Source organism: Dermacentor variabilis, chromosome 1 (assembly GCF_050947875.1).
Source record: "Dermacentor variabilis isolate Ectoservices chromosome 1, ASM5094787v1, whole genome shotgun sequence".
In the NCBI taxonomy this organism is placed as follows: domain Eukaryota; kingdom Metazoa; phylum Arthropoda; class Arachnida; order Ixodida; family Ixodidae; genus Dermacentor; species Dermacentor variabilis.
Window position 1 is genome coordinate 153,398,544 of NC_134568.1, and position 21,791 is coordinate 153,420,334.

The 21,791-nt window shown below is 46.7% G+C and overlaps 1 protein-coding gene across 2 annotated transcripts in view; it reads right to left on the reverse strand.

The window, feature by feature from the left end:
* Nucleotides 1-21,791, reverse strand: part of Mtp (microsomal triacylglycerol transfer protein) — a 50,527-nt gene that overhangs the window by 22,637 nt on the left and 6,099 nt on the right. The window contains exons 2-6 of one of the 2 annotated variants that reach the window (XM_075697716.1): nt 7,796-7,822; nt 5,059-5,252; nt 3,410-3,637; nt 2,565-2,678; nt 2,255-2,400 (exon numbers count right to left, since the gene is read on the reverse strand). In XM_075697716.1, the coding sequence (XP_075553831.1) occupies nt 2,255-2,400; nt 2,565-2,678; nt 3,410-3,637; nt 5,059-5,252; nt 7,796-7,822 (709 nt within the window). The remainder of the gene's footprint in view (nt 1-2,254; nt 2,401-2,564; nt 2,679-3,409; nt 3,638-5,058; nt 5,253-7,795; nt 7,823-21,791) is intronic. The other variant, XM_075697722.1, reaches the window with a different exon arrangement.

The window sequence follows — 21,791 nt, forward strand, 5'->3', positions numbered from 1 at the left end:
CTGTCCAGCCGCAACTCGTTTCTCGTGCATACACACCAGCTGACTACGAACCGAATCCCTTTCCTGGTCCCTGGATCAGTCTAAACAAAGAAGGTTGAACTAATGAAGCAACAGCAATGCGCGTGACCGTTTGACCGTTAAATAGGTGGGGACAACAGAAGGCATCTCGAGTTAATCGCGCGGGCACCGAATCTATGAGAAAACTGGCCTTCACACCCCAGGAGATGCCGATAACTACCGTCAACCGAAAGGATTGAAACAGGCAGAAAAACGTTGACCGCCAAATAGCTGTGAAGTCTCAACATTGAATTGGCGGCGCTTTAGGAATGTGTGTGAGGAGTGGTGGCGTGGGCGGGGTAGGGGGGTTATGTCGCTTAATTTCGCCCCCCCCCCCTGGGTACGTGCCTGCCACGGACAGTGTTAATTGATTTATGCTGGACGATATATATTGGAATATCACCGAATGTCAGAAGGCTGCTCTGTTTGTCATGTTGGTTATTGTGACGCAGTTCCAAAAGCAGGTCACCGCTCGCCATTTTTGTTGCTTTATAGCCAGGTCCAAGCTTCTCCGTTAAACACTTTGCCACAAGAAAAGGTGAGATTACTTTGGCTGGTTGTTCAAGGTGCTCGCTGTGTATGACGTGAAATCGGGGAAATGGGTCTTTGCTTAGGAAGTCGAAAGTTGCATCGGTGTGCCCTCTTTTCTGAAGGCGATCCCAAAGGGGGGGGGGGGCGCATTTACCATAAATGTCGAGCTTTGTTCGGCAGTGATGGTAGCCGCCCACCACGGAGCCCAACAAGGGGACGCTACAAGGTGTGTAGATAACCTGCAGGCATCAGCTATGCATCGCCACTATAAGCTTATATACCCAAGAGTGGATATGATACGCAAGGTTATCCCTTGCCACCTGGGAATTCGGAAGTGAGGAGAAGAGAACAGCAGACAGGAGAGATATAAAAGTAAGAGAGATAGGAAAATGTTGGAGATGGGGACACTTCAAGGCGACTGCCAATTTCCTCCGGGTGGGTCAGTCCGGGGGTGCCGTTGCCACCAGCGCTTTCGTCACTACCAGCGCTCCACCTTTTCTGTCGTCCTTTTGTCTCCGGCCTTACTTCATTTTTCTTACGCGCTGGAACTTGTATTTGTTTAAGCTAACCTGTGCCGGCGCTGCTCGGAAAAAAAAAAAACATGGCGTCATGGGTAAGGCACTGGTCGATTACCGTAACTGGGCTGTTTTCTACGTGATATAGTATATAGCAAACGAAAATAGACAAAAACAAGAAAATTGTGTTCCCAACAAAGATAACCCTTTGTACATCTCTATTTATTAGACCTACCTTCGATGAATATGCACCCTATACACCCCTTCGACAATAGGTATCAATGCATGTGCGTTAGAATAATATGCAAATGATGTACACGTCAGTATCTGCAGCCCTCCTTGTTTCATTTTTACTATTCTCATTTGTTCTGAGCAACGGTCGACAAGGGTACGAGAACACTTCTAACACTCGAATACCGTTCCTGCGCCTTGTAACTTCTTGGTTTTGTCCTGACATTTATTATTTACTGAGCTTCATCAGTTTGAGACACAAGGTACACGCATGCAAAGTTAAAAGCAACTTCTCCGTGGCAATGTAGAATTTTAACCATCGTAGACTGTATGAGTGCTACATGTGCTACATAAGTGGCAGCAGCTTATCGCGCAATTTGCACTAAAACGCTACCAATGTGTTCATTAGTAGTCGACAAAAAATGTTCATAATTTTATGGCAGCACGGCTTAAACAGGGACGGGGTGGTTATATATACACAATGTTTCTTCCTGTGGATGCCGTGTTGCCGTAATAATTATGAATCAATGACAATCCGACTGGCTTTCAGTACTATTGTGTAGGAAGTTGTGAACATTGGAATTGATTCATTTCACGCAAATCTAAATTTTATTCTTGGTCTCTACCAGCAGGGCAGGACCCAAGAATGCACGGATTGAGGACGACGTCTGAGCTTTTCTTTCATTTAAGACTGTCTCCTCTGGCTCGGCGCAAGTTTTATTAATTAATTAATTAATTACTTAATTCTCCACATGTCAAGGTCAATCATGCGCAATGTGCGCAAGTTATCGAGTTCACTATTTTAATCTGAAGAAAGCGACGTCGCCTGAATAACGGAACAGGCTGTTTTTGCCTTCCTCTTCGATATTCAGACGGCGGTGGTTACATTTGCACTGCCGAAAAACTGAACGTGTACTCACTCTGCTTTGACTAAGATGTTGGCTTCTTTCAAGATGTTGACATACAATTGAGTTCGTTCGCTGATTTGCACGCTTTTTGGAGCCGTCATGTCGGGCAGTAGCTCGTACAACGACGTCGACTCGGTTAGTACCGTAGGCGACTGAATCTGTAAAGCAAACGTAATAGCTCGCTAGTCATCAGCCGTCGTTCAACGCAAAACGCATGATGAGAACTTCAAGCGCTATAACTAAATATGTTCGAAGGCAGGCTGCAGAGCATACGTATTAGTGCATCATTATCAACAATGTGGAATACGTTGCAGTTACGTACGGGTTTAGGGTTGAAGAATTGCGTTTTGTCAGGGTGTGTACATGAAGACTTGTGCTTCGTAATGCTGTTACGCTCAGTCTTGAACGACACCGCGCACCGACCGGAGACGTCAACCTATAACGACACATAATTAATACATTCAGATGTGTAAAAATCTAAGCAGAAAGAAAAGTATCCCGAAAAATACCCGACGCAGAGAATGCGAGAACGTATAGCGTTTACATCACCGTAATTAAAAAATGCGATGTGTCCTTTTCAATGCAGTTGACCTCATTATTCTACTATAATGTATTCAAAAGAAATCAGTGAACCTTGAACTTGAAGAAAATATTGTATATTGAGGCGGGGACCTTTGTCAGGCATGCACGCCTTTATCCTCGCCCCCTTTCGAACCTTCAAGAAAACAAAATGCTCAGTTAAACAGAAACGTCTGCAGGCGCAAGCATGAGCGCAGCTTCACTGTGCTTTTGAAATGCAGTGCACTAAAGTAAAGCCTGAAATTAGAAATAATAATAATAAAACGTTTAATTCTATTCACGGTGCACCTATCGAGAAGGTGCACCTTTGTGCCACGTGTACTTTAATTCTCGGAGCGTTTTACGCACCGACACGAATGAGCTGGCTGCATACCATACTACAAATGGTGCTCCATCTGATCCAAGTTTAAACTGCGACATACAGCACTATGTAAACAGTAAATTTTTTTTCGCCAAGCAGCTTTCGCGTCGACACTCTTTGCTGACCGAAAAAAAAGTACTTCTCCGTTCGCTAAATTTCTGTTCGCTCTTTGGCATTCTTTTTTTTACATCCCATGCACGTGCGCGAAATACATGCGGCAAGAGGACCTGGTATTTGTTTTCGGCCGTGAGCTGGTACTGCAACACGCTGGCCACGGCCTTCTTGATGTTGACGCTGGTGAGCGACTCGGCGTGCGACCAGACCTTGACGATCTCGCTGCTCTGCTGAAGCACGTAGAGAGGCAGCGGCGAGGCCGCGTCCCACTGCGACGCGTGCTCGCTGCGGCCGCCCTCGGGCGCGTCCGCTGGCACCACGGTCAAGTGCACCTGCGACACCTGCGCGCCACGGCAGCGGTGAGCTCACGCGACAGGATGTTGGGCAACAGCACCGGCAATGTTGGGCAGCCCCTGCGTCTTTTCGTTATAAAGGGCGTCCCCGCTAACTATAGCCACAGTTTAAAAAGATATGCCAATGCCACGTAGCTGGACAGAACCAAGGTAATGTTGTTTGCCGTCGCTTGGAGATACTCAAATTATTTTTGTTTCATTCCGCCTAATTAGATAATTAGTCGTGATTGATTAATAAACTTCTCAGACATTGTAATTAGATTAAAAATGTCAATTAAAAAATTGTAGAGCGACATAAAAAACTGCCGATACAACTTTTTGTTTCTCAATACGTGCTACATAAAGGTGTTTTTCCGAGAGTGAAAGGAGCCCGGGAATACACGCAAAGTGCCTCGAGCGGCCAGTCGCGCGGCAATATTGCGTGTATTTGCGGGCTGCTTTCACGCTCGGGAAAACACCTTTATGTAGCACGTATTGAGCAACATAAAGCTGTATCGGCAGTTTTTCATGTCGCTCTAGAATTTTCTCATTGACACTTTTAATCTAATTACAATGTCTGAGAAGTTTATTAATCAATTACGTCTAATTACCTAACTAGGCGAAATGAAAAAATAACTTGAGTATCTCCTAGCGACAGCAAACAACATTACTGTCCAGCTACGTGGCATTGGCATATATTTAAGGTTTTGCCAAAGTTAGCTGAGACAGCCTGTATACGAATGCTTTTGAGTGCGTGAGTCCAGCCAAACAACGACCTCCTCGACATCCTCGACAACATGCGCATCGCACGCCTGTGTATTTGCTCGTACGAAACGTATAAAACTACACCAAGTTTTGCTGCTAGCTTTTCAAGAGAGCGTACTAGGAGGTGAATAAATCTTCTCTATCAAAGAGGTAGTCACAGACACTGTGTTCATTATCAATGGCGAAAAGCACAGGTACCGACAATGCGAGCAACTCAATGAAGAAACGAATTATTACACAGCTCGTAAAAAAAAAAACGGGACCGAACAGGACGACAAACCGACAGAGTGGCGACCTGTAACTAGGGTTTATTGCGCTCAGCGCGGCAGTTTTGCTGTTCAGATGTACAAATTAGCTCGCCCTCACAAATTTGTTTCGAATAAATGTCGTTCTTAAACGCAAATAAATCGATCACTGAGTCAACATGTGCAAGGTTTCCGGTGGTCGTGCACTTTGCGAACAGTTTGTGTCGCACTATCTCTGCGATTCGTTCGCTGTAGTGTGAAATGAGTCATATATAGTGCGTTGGAGATGGGGACTGAAGGTTTGAATACGCTGCGAACAAAACTATATCGTTCTGCGATTATGCCAAATAAAACCTGCAGTAGATTTAAAAACGCGTACAGGTGCAGGTAGGCATCGCCGTGCACGAGGCACACACTCACCTCTACCCGGAAGAGCCTGTTCAGCGGATCATGGGGACTCTTCCAAAGGCAGGTGACCGCAGCGGCCGCCCTGAGACCGTAGCCAACACTCTTGCTCGTCTTCCCCGCTGGCCGGGGCACTGCTTCGTTCAGGAACACGTCGCTTTTCAAGCTGTACTTGTACGTGGTCCCCAGCTCGAACTGTCGGCTCGGAGCTGTTTCACAGACACGGCGCCAGCCCGTTTAGTATACACGCCCGTCACCAGTCAGATAGGGAAGCACAGTGAAGTGAAAGAGAAACGTTTAAGAGAGAGAGAAAGAGAAAGCTATTTGAAAATCGTGTAAGACATATACAACTTCTTTATGAAATACACATCCAATCTATCGCTTTTAGTTGACACCTTGACACCTCAAACTGGCGTTAAACTCGAAAAAAAAAACTGTTCTGATTGCAGCAACGTTTTCACATGCTTCATCGATTGTATGTTGAGTCTACGGCTTCTGAATAGTTATTCATTGTCAACTTCATATCGATTTGAAGTATCTGGTCGCCACTTAATTTCTGACAACTTTCGTTCAAGTAAGGCGATTTGAGGCCTTCTAGCGCACGTAGGACAAAGAGAAAGACGTCAAATTGAAGCTTGTAACAAAAAAAAAAGAAGCATCAAATTAGCGTAGAGCTAAGCACGGAACAGTAATAATGCGCAATTAGCGAAAAAAAAAGGCAGAAGTTAAACCCAGATGTGTTCTTTCAAACTGCACGCGCCTAAAACCGGAACCACAAGTGTGGCTTTACTCAGCGGACAATGTCGGCCGATCCCGGAGACAGTGAAGACTAAAAATGTGGGCCCATCCTGAAGGTAGTGCAGTCTAAACAACCAACCACGTGGTACACTAATGTGCCCAAGAAGACCTTGTCTTCGTTCGCTGTCAACCGCTGTTGACTCTCCTTTCTTGAATGTATAAGCGAGACATTAGAGGAACTTTCTTTCGACATGCTAACAAGCTACCGCTTCCAGTTCGAATTGTTTGAAGCTTTCACGTACGGTGTACGTTCGTACGGGCTGTGTATGCGTATACTACGTTCAGATAAATTTTATAAAAATGTACACAAGGTGCCCTGTACCGCTGCGTTCGATTGCCTATAGTTCAACATGGACAACTCCGAGTGCCTCACATGCGCTTACTTTATTTGCTAGCTGTAATGCTTATCTATAACAAAAGGTGTTAATATCCACTTCTCTGCAGGAGTACGTCTTCTCAATCACTTCACGCTCAGAAACAATGAAAGGCAAGGACTGATAAGACGAATGTTGACAAAAGGACACGTTTTCTTTTTTGTTACGATAATCAGTTACACCGCCGCATTGTGATACAGTGACACTCTGGCCGACTAAAGAGAGCTTCAGGTTTGGAAACTAACTTATATAAGCGTAGTAAACACTGCGTTCGAGATACCTACGGCCTTTCGAGTATACCGTTACTCATGGGCCACTTCCATTTTTTTTAATCCAAGTGTTCAAGATAGTGATCTCTTTATTATTCTTTTGGGGGGGAGAGGGGAAGTCCGGCAGCTAACTCTAACCACTTGCCCCTTTCCATGTGTAGCTTACGAAGACGATGCGACCAGGCATTGACCTTTGGCTCTTGACATCGATACACTCGGCGGAAAGAGGTCATGAATATGACTGGTATTTTGCGCAGGTTAGTGCAGTATAAGTTAAGAAACGAAGTTAAGACCGTATTTGAACTATTTCAGATTCAGGCAGTCTTAAAAGGACATACATACACATAACACATTCACAACAAGGTGAGGCAACATGCCCTCGACATACAGGTCGAAATTACGCACATTGTATTACGCCCGGCAAGTCCTACACGATGAAGCGTCCTTTTTCCGTCTCTTTTTTCTGCTGTGAAACACCAAGTCTACCGGAGCGTCACTGCATTAGTATTTAATCATGTAAGATATTTTGTCACAAGATTTTTTAATATCATGTTTAAGATACTATATATGTAAACTGGTCGTTTGTCAATGAATCTCGGACGTAATACATTTTCGAAAAGTTAAGGCTTTTACAACTAGTCAGTTTTACGCCTACTCAGGGTAACACCTTTGCGTGTATTTGGCGATTATTCGATTAAAAAAAAGAAACCGAGATCGAAATACTCCAAAGCGTATACACATTCTAAATGCCGCCTCTCAATTCTTCAGTGAGTCGATATAATTAAAATAAATTTTCCTGTTTTTAAGTGCTCGCGGACGATATTATGCACCTACAAACGAAATTTCAGAAAATGCAGCCGCGTGTACAAAATGTGGCGGAGACGAAAGTTCCCCTCATCTGAAATGGAATGAAAGCACAGAACGAAAAAAAAAATAACTGGTCTTAAATTGTATATGAACACGGTCTGCAGCTAATCGTTGAACGCAAAGCGTTAGCAGAAGCCTGGTTCTACTCAAACACAAAGATATATTGGCGGGCCTCCACCCTGCAAACGGGCGACGCTAAGAACAGGCGGACACATGCGAAGGAACGAGTGCGGTCAGTGTAATGTGCACATTGACGTGACATGAACAAGTCACGTCATTAGAGGAACGACTCGGACAGCGAAAGATTAGTGAGGGTCAGAGACAGACAGTTCCCAGCGCCAGATACACACCATGCACGCTAAACACGGCTCAACGCACCAAAAACATTCCTCCGTTAGAGTCAGTACGCATTCAGAGCATGGCGTCCGTTGCTATGGTACGTACCTGGAGCTGGGGGCGAGATTACTGAATCTGAAAGGTCCAGAAAAGCACACAATTGGCCGCTGTGCGTGCACAACGAGGCTCCACAAATGATGGTGGGCCTCGAGCGCCATATTTTGACAATGCTCTGCAAGCTCCGGGCACCGGCAGGCGTGCCGCGGAGTCGTTAAAATGCACTCACTGCCAACGGAATCGCGACGAGACTACACGTGTTTTTCCTTGAGACATAGGAACAGCAAAGAACCACAAACATCACCTTCCTGTTCACGAACCCATGGCGGCTGTCAGTCGGTACAATAGATAAAGCAGTATTTTTTTTTTTTTTAGGTTTGAAGCTTAGCGAGTAGCAATGAAAATCGAAAAAAAGTGGCAATTACTTTCCCCTTAGTGAAGTAGATTTGTGCAGACTCCTACACGTACCATCAATGTTCCATGGTCTCCTTTAACTACCAGGATTATGTCACGGAAGGTTTGCACCCTAAAGCAGTCACCGTGATAATAAAGGAACATTTGCGGATCGGAAATCACGATGAAGAGCTGAAATCTAAATATGCCTCAAATGTGCACAGCATTTTGCCACCTGGAGTAAGGAAGCCGCCGCCAAATGGTGAAATCAAAAAAGTTAAAACGAATCGATAAAGTACGCACCAATTGAGCCTGAGGTACCCGCCAATACTATTCAGTAACCAAGGAAGCTTTCTGCTCATTTGATTATATTGTTTCAGCAGATGCGTCCAGCAACCCCACAAGTATGTACATTCTCCTATATGAACTGAGGTATTGAAGGAACGTTGAACCAGTCATGAAGAAAAACACTCATTTTCAATGCGAAGCGTTCTATAGTTGTTTCACTTCTTATTTCTTTAATAGAATGTCCTTCAAAACAGAATGCTCAGAAACCCCTGTGACTCAGTGGCTATGGTGTTGGGCTGCTGAGCACGAGGTCGCGGGATCGAATCCCGGCCACGGCGGCCGCATTTCGATGGGGGCGAAATGCGAAAACACCCGTGTACTTAGATTTAGGTGCACGTTAAAGAACCCCAGGTGGTCGAAATTTCCCGAGTCCTCCACTACGGCGTGCCTCATAATCAGAAAGTGGTTTTGGCACGTAAAACCCCATAATTTTTTTTAAAACCCCTGTGAACCGGCATCATAAAATAAAGCACCAACATGATCTAATCAGACAACCCATGCTGTGAAGGGAGCTGCGATATCGCACACTTCACAAGAGTTGACGGCGACATGTCACGTGCGCTGATGCCTCAAGAAGCAAAATGCCTTCGACGGTCATGCTTACATCTTCTGAACCTGACTAATCGCCGGACGTTTGATGTATAACCTGGCCACATCTCCTGACACTGACTAGTTCACTCGAGCTGCTGAACACAGCAAAATGTGCGACCCTTACTACGTGTCTACGTATGAAGCCATTCAGCTTTGTTCTTATCAAACTTAAGTGCATAAAGCACAGAACAAATCAGGAAAACTTTAACGATCAGGTTGGAAACTGCCAACAGAACGAACAACGTCTGCAGATCATTTTTAAGGTACGGTGCGTGTGGCTACGCGCGGCCGTACAAAGTACACACCGCCAAGTACAAGCCGCCCCGCTCCCTCTCGCGCTGCCTCCCCGCTTTCCTCCATATTCACCCTTTTCGCGGCGATGCCGCGGGCGCTGCCATATTTGATCACGTGGTGACGCGTCCATTGCTTGCCTCAACTGCCTCCGTGTTTACAACGAATTTATACGACGCCGGTGCGCGGCTTAGCAAACCCCAATTTCGGGATATATCGTAGTGGTTATATCGTAGTGGGTGGACGACACGAAGCTTTGGCCACAGCTTCAGAGAACATGCTTTCGGGGCTGATGATTATGTCCAAACGGCGCGACCAGCGTATATGACTCTCGTTCTAAAAGCGGGGCTAATTATGTATCCCAATCTATCCAAACTATCCGCTCATGAATTCAATAGGGATTAGTGTGTTCCGCTATTCGTTCTTTATTAGGCAAATATTTTTGAAGCACAGGCTTGTCGCGTTTCTTACTCAGTAAAGTTCCTCGGTGCGGTCACTATCTGATTATTTTCTGCCTAATCGCTCGCGGGTGTGCTGACTTCCGATAGACTTGTTCTTACTGCGCACAAGGCTTGAGACGTAGCTATTTTGTACACTGTAATACCTTGTAGCAAAGATGTATTATCGCTAGTTACTCGCTTACTCTTTTGGACCGTCACGAAACATTCAGCTTCGACCATTCGTGCGCTATCGGTGTAGTCCGTCATTTATTGTGCGTGTGTGGTGCGCATATATTCAGGTGTGCGCCCCTTCATTTATTCTTGACACGTTGGCGATACAGTGGGCGTAAGTTTCCGTGCCAGTTGGGTAAGATGTGCGTAGATACTGCGCGCGCGAAACCTACTAAGACAGGAACCAGCGCTACTCCCTTTGTCGTTGTTTAATAAGCGGTACTAACTTTTGCCGACGTTCCGGGCTGAAGCCCTTTTTGAAAGTTAGCGATACAGCGCTGGCGGATGAGTCTGTATCCTCGAGGAAATCCGCACACCTCACGTACGGACAGATTCAGCAGCGGTCCGCGACCTTGGCCGCACAGATTCATTTCATTCCTTAATATTCTAGCAACTATTTTTGCAGCCCATTGCTGCACAAGTCTTCTATCCACCATTCCACATGCAGCATGAATGGAGCACAGTGCGTGAGCGAAAACCCAGCTGTATTTCCGACAGCTGACCGCACAGAAACAGGGCAGAAGCGATAATGGTTTCGTATTCGTGTGCTTTTGCCGAGGCAGCATACGGCGCGCCGCCGAAAGCGCCATCTCGTTTCTCGAGAACAAGGTGCGCCGCGAAAAAGGTCAGCATGGCGCGCGAGGTTGAGCCGCCGTAGCCGCGACCGTCGGTTCTCCTTGCGCGCCCGGTCACGAAATCCGCAGCTGCTGCCGGAGCACAACGCCCCCTCCCCCCTACGGCCTTTCGCGCGACAGAAGACGGCGCGCTTGCTCTCCGCTTTCTTCGTTCGCGCGTGCCAGATTAAGCCGCAATCGTCGGCTTCCCTCGCGTGCTTTTTCAGTCGCACATACAGCAGACGACGCGCGGCGACGGTGTTATCGCCTTCGGACTTTATACCGAACATCACAGTGACGGCGACGGCAGAAATGCGCTTGAGTGTTCATATAACCGCTATCGTAATATAATAGTTCGAAGAGAAAAAAAGCAGGGAGGCGGAAAAACGGCATGCAGAAAGCTATCACGTCAAAGGAAACGTCTGTCAGCATTACAGCAAAAAACAAGGAGGGTGAAATTAAATTTGCACAGACCACACGATCGCTAACGAAGGGAATCGGGAAGAGTAATAGATGAAGAATGAAAACTTGAAAATGTCGTCGCGCATCGCTCAACATTCTTGGTCACAGCAAGCAAAAGGGTACGGCAGTCATGATCGCGCCTGGTCGCACAGGTGCCAATATGCAAGGAATGACGCACTAATCACAAACACCAAAGGGAAAATTGTCATCCACACAAATGCAGCACAAAGCTACAAACGAAAACCATACGAGTTTCTCAGAAGGAGACCCACATGAAATCCTTTGTAGCTTCGCACGTGCCATTTGAGTGGATGACAATTTTCTCTTTTGTGACACTTAATTCCTCCACCTTGAAGGATTCCGCAGAACTGATCTGCCATAATCACAAACAATATTCATACGAAGATACGTACGTAGCTTGTCATGGAAAATATTTCACGCTTAAACCACAGTGAAAAAATAAAATGATTGATCCCTCTTTCAGAGGTGTCCATATAACACGTAAGTAAACCATGTATTCCAAGAAGCTGCGACAGCTTCGTTGCGCATTCCCAAATATAGATCAATAAATGTGCACAGTCTTTTATAAATTGCAGTTCCGCTCGAAGGGCGAAGCAATGACAGCAAACACGCGATGCCTGTGCTGCTGCACAGTACCCCAGAGACTACCAGGAGTCATAGGCATACCTGGGGCGACGGTGAGCGCGTATGAGGTGGAACTGCGTAATTTGAGCTCCGGGGGCACCATTCAGCGCTGACGGTTTTCGGGTATATCAGCTTTGCAAGCTGTACGCCCTCTGACCACCTATCTGTCTCTCTCCTTGTGTGTGCGTGCGTGCGTGCGTGCGTGCGCGTGCGTGCGTGCGTGCGTGCGTGCGCGTGCGTGCGTGCGTGCGTGCGTGCGCGTGCGTGTGTGTGTGTGTGTGTGTGTGTGTGTGTGTGTGTGTGTGTGTGTGTGTGTGTGTGTGTGTGTGTGTGTGTGTGTGTGTGTGTGTGTGTGTGTGTGTGTGTGTGTTATCGTACGTAACGCAGCTGCATGTACAAGAACACATTTAATTAAATGTCGAATGAAATGTTTGTTTTCGTACATGCTCCTTGGGCTCCTTACGACTTCTCGCACGCGTACGTGCGTGAGTACCTGCGTGTGTTTGTGCGCAAGCGTGTGCGCGTGCGTGCGTGTGTGAGAGAGAGATACATTGCGAAATGTCATTGCAATAAAAGAGGCAGAAAAATGTGTCGTAAGCTACAGCTTGTTTTGGCGAGAGCCACCAGCAGTATCCTCCTCTGAAATGCAGGCGTTGTTAAGAATGGCCCGCTGAGGTGTAAGTTTTGCCAGCTAGGTGCGACAGCGGCGTCGACTTTTCCTGGAAAGCCAAACGGCATCACTAAGTCTACTGTGTACCAAGGACAATACGCCGCGTACGCCACTCTGCGTCGCGGGATTGCCGAGATGAGTTCGATGAACCAGGCTTTGTGACGGAACACGCCACCGCCGACCCGGTCTGCTGTGAACAAGGGAGTCCCCGAGGGAACGTAGTTCGAGGCCCCTTCCCACGCACCGTTCCTGACGTCAGCCCTGAGTTCTGCGAAGACCGTCTGACCTCGGTTGGGGACCGTGAACCTGTGCGGAAGTGTGTGTGTGTAAGCCCTCGCGCAAAGAGGCGGCTCGTCTACGGTGCCTGGTCGAACGTTTCCCTCACCTTGGGATCGAGGGAGGACCGAGTGTTTATAAACCGCTGTTGTGCGGCTGCTCAGTGTACTTTCTCTCGCAGTCATGCTAGACTGATGAACTGCAACGTCCTTATGTAGATACTGTAAATAAACTCATATTCCTCGTTCTCGATGAGAAGCAGTCCTTCCCTTCAACAACGTCCTCAGCGTGGATAAGTTGGACGACGGCATGGGCAGCTACCATCTAATTCATGCCCGACTCCAATCTTGACAACGGGTTACGAGCGATGGGATTGACCTCCCAATCCTTACAGCGTGCGTCCCGCAAGCGGCTCGCACTTCAAAGCACAGTCCGGCCGCAGGTTGTCTGCTACAGCGCGTCGCGGCGAGGCACGAAAGGCGATCCTGGCTGACCAAGCAAGCGATGCGTGATAAAAAATGCATTAATTACGTGGCCACTAATCTGAAATAAAACTTGGCCCAAGGTGTTTTTTTATTAGCTAGCGTGCAGCCGACAGTGCCCACTTTCAAGCGGGGGAGGGAGGGAGGGGGGAGGGGGGGGGCGAGTGGCCCTCTTGTCGACGCGCTTGTCGTATCAGGAACTTCGCGAACGTTGTCATGCGCTGTCGCCCTTTCGATAGCAAGGTGGGCCCACCATTTGCCTTTTTCATGCATGCTGCAAACCCAGCAGCCCATTATCGAACTGAAGCAAAAATCGCTTCATATGCCCGACAGAGGCTTCCATTACACTATTAGTGCGTGCGGATGTTTCACCAAACAGCCTATAAATTTTTTGCCTATGAGGAACACCAATAGACGCAGAGCTCTTTTCCTGGTAAGCCTATTCGTTATATGAGTGCGGCCCTATGTATGAGCTACTGGGCAAGACAGCAACAGCAGTCAAGGTCTCGGCAAGGTCCCGGGAGGGTTCCCAAAGAAAGCTTCGTTTAAAATTATCAAGTCGCAGATTCGAACCAGCCGCCTGCCGGTCCTCTCAGATTGCGAGCCGCTGCAGTATAGCGCATGCATACTTTCCGATAGAATACCAAAACCATGTGGACCACATTCAGCATTGCGAACTAATTAAGAAATAAAGTAAGGAAGAATATAGAGCTCTGCGTATACATATTTTCTTGCAGAATTACGCGATGAAAATTATAAGGTGAGTCTAACTGGCGATTACTTAAAGGGATTACACAACGAGGCGGCTGAACGTAACAGAAAAGCATGAAATATGAATGACAGTCATTGGGAAGAAACAATACCATGATTGCCATGGTTGCACATATGAAGTTGGTCAAAAATGAGTCGGCAATATCAATGTCGGCAATGTCAACGGGTATACAGCATGTATGCCGCGAACAACCACGAGTTTCAGTCTGTCTTGGTTTCAATCAGACTTCTGTGGGGGTTCGGGAACGATGAGTTTCGGTTTTAGGCAATAAGTTTTCAGGCGAGGATATGTAGGCGCTTCTCGTTGTGTTATACCTGCAAAGTATAATTGCAAGTTTGCGTAACTGCACAATGACTTTGCAAACACGATATGTGCACGGAAATTCCAATAATATTCAAAAGATTTCTCATCGCATTTGCAGCCCTTTGTACAAGATCAACTTCCCGTAATTTCTTGACGGCAAGAAATGAGGATGATGTGCTCTTGATTAGCATTCTGACCCACCCCGGTATAGCTTGGTGGCTATGGCGTTGAGCTGCTGAGCTCGAGATCGCGGGTTCGAACCCGGCCGCGGCGACCGCATTTCAATGGGGGGCATGCATGTAAATTCAATAAAGAACTTGGGGATCCAACGAAGGAACATATCATTCCAAACGTGCTTGCGTTAATAAAGGCGAAGCTTCTAAGCCTTCCGACCAATTAGATTGCATTTCGGAAATTACAATATATTCTGGGGTTTTACGTGCCAAAACCACGATCTGATTTGAGGGACATTGCAGTGGGGTACTCCGGATTAATTTCGACCACCTAGGGTTATTTAACGCGTGCACCTAAATCTAAGTGCACTAGCGTTTTTTTTTTTTTTTTTTATTCGCCCCCGTGGAAATCCGGGTTCGATCGCGGCCGGGATCATGCAGCGCTACGCCATAGCCGCTAAGCTACCGCGATTGTATTTCTGAGAATTGTCTCTCTCTCAGTCTTTTGCTCCACACCTCGCAAGGCGGCGAATCGCGCTACGCACAGGCAGCTCGTCGTTGACACACGCAACACTTCACGTGATAGGAACAGTCAAGCGCCATCAGTGCGAGACCAGAAACATGTGTATGCCTAATCGAGCCCATTATCGCCAAGAAAGCGTTATCGTCGAGCACGCGTATACTTCATCGAGCAAACGGTTGCACACCGAAACGGCACGAAGCTTTCGCCATAAAAAAAAAGGGGGGGGGGGGCAGGCGCGTCGGCCCCGACGGAAGGCGTTCACACTGGTCTCGTTGAAGCTCCTCCTGGCGCGAGTATCACGCAATGACGAAACACCTTGACCCGCGTGGAGTCACGGTTCTTTGTTTTGCCGACTGCCGTTTAACGAAGACGACGGCCACGAAACTCGTTTCTCTGGCGCGCGCTGCCGAAAGCGAGTTCAAGTGCGTGGCCGAGAAACGAGCAATGCCGGTTCGCAGGGCCCGCCTGCAACGCGGGCACCGCTCCCGGGAAGAGCGCGGCGAAAGTGGCCCGCTTTGGGGCGCGTGGCTTCCCGCGACGGCGCTGCCGCGTGGGTGCAGCTAATCGGGACCACTTATCGACAAGTGTTTTCGGAGCCCGCCAGCGCCGCTGTCGCGCTGACACGGCCCCGACGAGGCGCATCCTCAGTTCGTGCGACGAGACGCAAACGCGAATTGTCCGTGCTTCAGCTCTCTCATCCTCTACCCGTCTCTTTGTTGCGTTTGTTGATCCCCCAGTTTTCCCACATCTCAGCAAGATCGCGTATAATTTACGTGTTTATGAACGAAAAGTTGGTGGCGGAGGTATTATTAACGTTGAGAGAAAAAAAAAAAAAGAAGACGAAAAGAAGGATATTCCACTGCGGGAACAAAATTGAGTTCGATATAAATTTTATATCTCAATTACAAATGTAATTGCAACTGCATGCCTTACTTTCCTTGTTTAAGCAATCTTTGGTCATCGCATTTATTGGTTTGATAAACTGTATTTCTTCAGTTGTATACTTGTAAAAAGAATAACACTTTCCTTTTACTCGTGTAGCCTTACTTGTCTTTTTCTAGGCATCCCGGTGGGTATACTATGGCGCCCTAATATTTGTCTAGAGTACACACACACACACACACACACACACACACACACACACACACACACACACACACACACACACACACACACACACACACACACACACACACACACACACATATATATATATATATATATATATATATATATATATATATATATATATATATATATATATATTATGCTCCACACGCAGATCTATGGCAGGCTTATTTATGGTACGATGAAGAGTTTCTTTGAATCTGATAAAATCGCTCACATACATTTGCAGCACCGAAATCAACCAATCTTATACATTGTATATGGTCCACGCAACATTTCGTCGCATGGAAGCTCTAAGGAGCCATTCGCACAACAAAAAATGCGGCAAAGAAGATATTGTTTGTACCGTTGTTAGCCTGCGAACGCTGTTCCGACAATCGCTGCGGTGGCTACAGGCATGGACAAGCAAGCCTCTCACGGTAAGCAAACTTTCCGGACAGTTGCGTGGAAGTTGCAGCACCCTACGCAACGCTATATTTGCACTTGAGCGACACTTGAATATTCGTGCCGTGCACCGATAGCGTTCTATTTTCCGTTGTGGAACGCTGTCGGTTCCACTGGCTGCGATACCTTCGAGGAAGAGGTCAACGCCTCAGAGTGACAAACATAGGCGTGAAGAAGCATATGCGATTGTCTGAAATTACAGAAACAGCGCATAGAGCAGGGGATAGAAGGACTGAAGACAAACGCTCACGCTCGTGGCACATATGCCGGTGTGACGTACAGCGCTGGTGACCTTTATGGTGACCTTTACAGCGCTGGTGTCCATACCTGTTCCGTGCTTCTCGCTGTTTCTTGTTTTATATATAAAAGACGGTCTGGCTATTATGGGTAGAGAAATTATCAACGACGTCAGAAATACGCTAATAATAAACGCCACTGCTATACGTGAAAGAGCGTGCTTGCGTTCGTTCTCTCTCTATCACGCACATCAGTAACTAAGTTACGCGAGGTAGCGGATCATTTATTCAGTCAACATTAAAAAACGATGCTGCAGGTGAGCCACAAGGCGCAGTCTTTGTGACTGCTTTTTCGCCTGGAGGCAGCTATACAGCTATATATTTCTTTTCTGTAATACATATTCTAAAATTATGCACAGTGAACTCAATAACAAATGAAGAAATTAACTAACGAGAAATTAAGAAATTAGGACATGTCTCCTTGAGCGGTGCAAACGAACCTGAAGGTTAATGAAGGAGAAAAGAATTTAAACTATAGGTTATAGTGTGCGACAATGAAGAGGAATTAGTGGCTCCGTCCCCCCGCTTCATTATTCGCTTCATCCGCACTGCCTGTGCTTCCACTGCCCGCGGCACGCTTTTCTAACATGCCCTCGCGCCAAACGACGCACGAGAGGCGCAGAGATATGTGCTTAACCCTCCGGATTAAAGCACCCGACAAAAGGCTAGACACCGAGATGGCACGCAGAGTTCAGTACTTCCGTATTCTGAAGCAGACATGCGTAGTTGAAATCTTTTTTTAGGACAAACGTCACAGAGGCACGTCAATGGAATTCGTCACTGTTTCCCACAGCGATGGAATACTTAGTTGTCGTCATCGCCACCTTTTCCTACAGATAAAGAGCTTCCTCGCACTGTTGGCCATTGTCGTAGTCATCTTCGCCACTGCCGCATGCCGCTGTTATACTGTTCGCATACTTCAAGCGCATTACCGACGCTGTTCACAGTTAATTCTCTCCATCTTCAACATCTGAGCAACATAAAAATAAAGGATATCACGGAAAATTCGTCATACCGTGTAGTTCAACAACGGGGTTTCGTCCTAACGCCCCGGCGTGACTGACTTTTCAGCACACTGGCATATTTCAATGAACAGTTTTGCTTACACGTACCGGACAGAATATTCAGAAAGATCTGAGCTAACCCATCGTGCCTCGTTAGACCAACTTGTTTTCAGCGTGCTGCTCATGAAATACTATTTATGATGCAAGCTGTACAAAGGCTGTTCAGCTTTCCCACATTCATTATGTTTGTTTCAAAAAAATTTACCGTAAGACAGAAAAAAATAAACCGTTAATTCGTCTTGTGAGAAGAGGAAAACAGGACGAAGGGCAACTGTTTTCCGGGCAATATGTGGAGGGCGCACGTACTACAGCTGCATAACGTGACGCATAACACCGAAATCACAAGTGCTCATTTTGTATCCCTGTGAGAAAACGCAGCAATCTTTAGAGTGTGCTTCAATTGGCAAAGTCGAAGCCATAAACATGGCTCACGTTCTGTATACTTCAGATCGCTCAGAATTACAGTGCATACTATTGAAACGCAGCGTTTTCGCCTTCCGCCGCCATCGGAATGCAGCCGCCTAGGAAGAAATTTGATTGACCTTAGCAGCATATCGGTATGTAGCCTCTAAGCCACCGTGGCGGTATAAAAAAAACAGTAAGCATCTCGTGCGATCTTGACTAGTGGCCTATCAATGTGAGTGCCGTACAAACGCATGAACACTTGCGTCTGTTTCAAGAGGAAGGATGCCAGTGCATCAGTGTGACTGTCCCTTCAATGAAGCAGGCATGTTTGAAGACAGAACTCTCGGCTTATGGATTCTCGATACGCGATATCACCTCGTTATCTAGAACGTGTCCTGAAAGGGACCGCACAGCCCTCTGGTCAAGGGGTCTCCCCAGCACTCAAGCCGATCGGCCAAGATATGTCCTGGGCTGCAAGCAGCTGATAAGGTCGCAAAGGCGCATGACTCCTCTTCGGGGGACCGCCAGCGGACCAGGGCAGCGCAGAGACATAGTACACGACGGGCAACAATGTGCCCATCGCGCATGTATACGCGTGGCGCCTTGCTTCAGTATCAGACAATAGCCATGGACGACGTCAGGATTCCTGCAGTCGGGAGGCAGCTTTCGTGGCATCTCACACAAGCAGTGCTACACGGACATTTGGCGGCGTTCCTTGCTGGGGCCGCCAATATCATCGGCTCCACTTTGGGGAGGACATGGCACAGTATACGGCAACGAGCTGACTGGGGACCTATTTGTGGCCTCCGATATCTTTGAGTAAATGCTTCATCACAAATGAAAAATGCATATACATACACATACACATATATATTCACATATATATTAATTTAAAACCAGGGTGCTACTATCCGCGGCTTTTCTTTTTCAGTTTCTCTCAATTAACAAATGGGCTAAAGCATGTAGGAAAGACCACTCAACCGTGGTGCATGGCACCGTCCAAATATCAACCAAGATTTGCCGTGACACATGCGCATCGAAAAAATCGAATTTTGAAAACAAATTTTATCAGTTTAAACTTACGGTCTCTTTTAGAGTCCCTTTAATCTTTATTGGGTCAGCGGTTTATTAAACTTTTTGGAAGTTTATTCGGTGTCTGTCTAACCAAGTGAACACTGGCTGACGGTATCTTGCATACATTAGAACAAGTAGGAGTACAACACAAATCGATGCATATAAAAGAAAATTGGAGGGAAGCTCGGCTGTAGGAAGCCTACTGAATATCACGAGCAAATCACTTTTGCGGTATGTGGCATATGAAATAATTTTCGAGGCTGAGGGACCGCACACATGACGACACATACTCAGAAGTATGCGGTAACTTTCTCGCTTAGCAGTGCGAAACTCTTTGCTTAGAAACCTGGTACGGACAGCTAGCTTGCGCAATTTTGTCATCGGTTTAGCGCTTGTATAAATTGTGACCCGCGCGAGGGGGCCCCTGAGGTATTCCTCGGTGTACGCGCTGTTGATATGGTCGACAATGGCAGGGGCAGTGAAATATTTATTCCATCGCCCTAGTTCGAACAGCGCAGTCTCATCCCCAAGGCAATAAACATCTCCTATCGCTTGAAACTAAAATGCAAGACAGTTCGCGGCACGTGTCACGTGGCGTAACTAATATTGAGAACATGGTGGAATTGAAAGCAGCTGTCCTATTTAGGATAGAACAAGGTTCAGGGACAGGTCATCTTGGAACCTCCCAAAACAGAAACAGTTCACTCTAAACTACTGCGTCTCTTTTGCATCGTGAAAGCGTCGGAGAAAGCAGTTTTTGCCGTCTATAGCTGCGATGTAGGCTTGACATATGCTGCGAGAATGCTACGAGATTGCAAGCAAGACACGAGCTCAAGATGGCGATATGTCTTCTTCAGTACGTCTCTTGCCAAAAAGCTACTGGCTGTTCAGAAAAGCTGAGTGCCTGACTTGAACGCGCCAAGAGAGATAAGTGTGGCGATACAGTTTCCTCTCGTTCCTATATTTATCTTGCGCATATAGGACATGGTCCTTGGACGAAAATTTTCTGATACTTTCTGAGAAAAAGAAGCGTAAGGCTTTGGCATGGACTACGCGAGGTTAAACGTATCGCATTCACCGTTCTTTTTATTCTTTTTATTCTAAAGGCAACTGCACTGCACTCCAGATTAAGGAGGGAAAGAAAACAATAAGCTATGTGACCACGCCTGCTGTTCATGCCGCCGAGTTAATTTTTCGAGTTCTACCCCCTAGCCCTGATTTCCCTATTAGGCGCGAGAAATTGGGGTAGAGCCCTCTCGTGAGTGACGTCACGGCCAGGACGCCGCTCGCTCCGGCTCACTCGGCTGTCGCGCGCGTTCGTTGGCTTCGTGCATGCTCAGAGTACTGGGCGTGCCTGCCGTACTTCCTCAAAGGTAGTTTGACTGCTTCCTGCTGTCACACTTCAACTGCAGTTTCTTTTTCGAAATTGCGTGAATCAAGAAAATTTGCTGCTAGGATATTGTAAGCTATGTAGAGGTGCGCCGTGTCTGTCCATAAATTTTGTGCAAAAGAGAATGTCTTCAAATTCTGCACGGGAAAACTTTGCAAGGTGTTTCATTGTAAACGTAACATTCATTTAGTATTCAGTTATGGCAGATATTTCGTTTTAAAGGGAACAGCAATCTTAGTATTTGGTGTAAACTTTATGTTAAACCGGTATGTTAGAATAAGATACTGCCTGCGAAGCTCTCTTCAAACTTCACATTGCTCTGATGAGTTGTTCTATTCGAATGTGGGCACTGTAATTATGCGTAAATGGAAGAGGTAGGGGTGAATGTTCGTACGAAAAAAAAAGTGCTTCTACTTTCAGCGTTCTCGGAAACAGCCACCCAGAATATGCATTGTTCATGACGGTTAACACGACGACGCGTCATGCATGGTACTGCAATCACATAAAAGAAAAGATCCTAGCCATTACAAGCGATCGAATGTTTCATATGGTTTTTCTTTTTCCTCATTCAGTAGTGGTTCATGTATTCCCATACACTGAGGTGCGCACAGTCATTATTTTGGCATGGCTGTGCACGATGCCTCTTCTCAAGGCGTCTGCTCAAGCATTTCTTCTTCCGACTTGTTTCTGACGCGTGACCTGCAGTGGCTTTTATCGACAATATGGCAGACACATCCCGCAATGGACAGATAGAGAGATGCAAGCTTTAATTAATGGTATGCGGGAGATGTTAGCCTGGCTGCTTGCCTGACATGCTATATACTCCAGGTGCTGGATGATGATTATTACACATACAGAGATGAACACTTAACACATACAGTCACACACACATACGCACAGATAACTATAGCGATTTTCACAAAGTTTGTGAAAGCTGGTGGACCGCAAAGAACGTCAATAGAAGCAACTGACTGTCGTTATGGCGTTATGGTGAGGCAGGCATTGTAGGCGAAACTCATTTGTTCACTACAA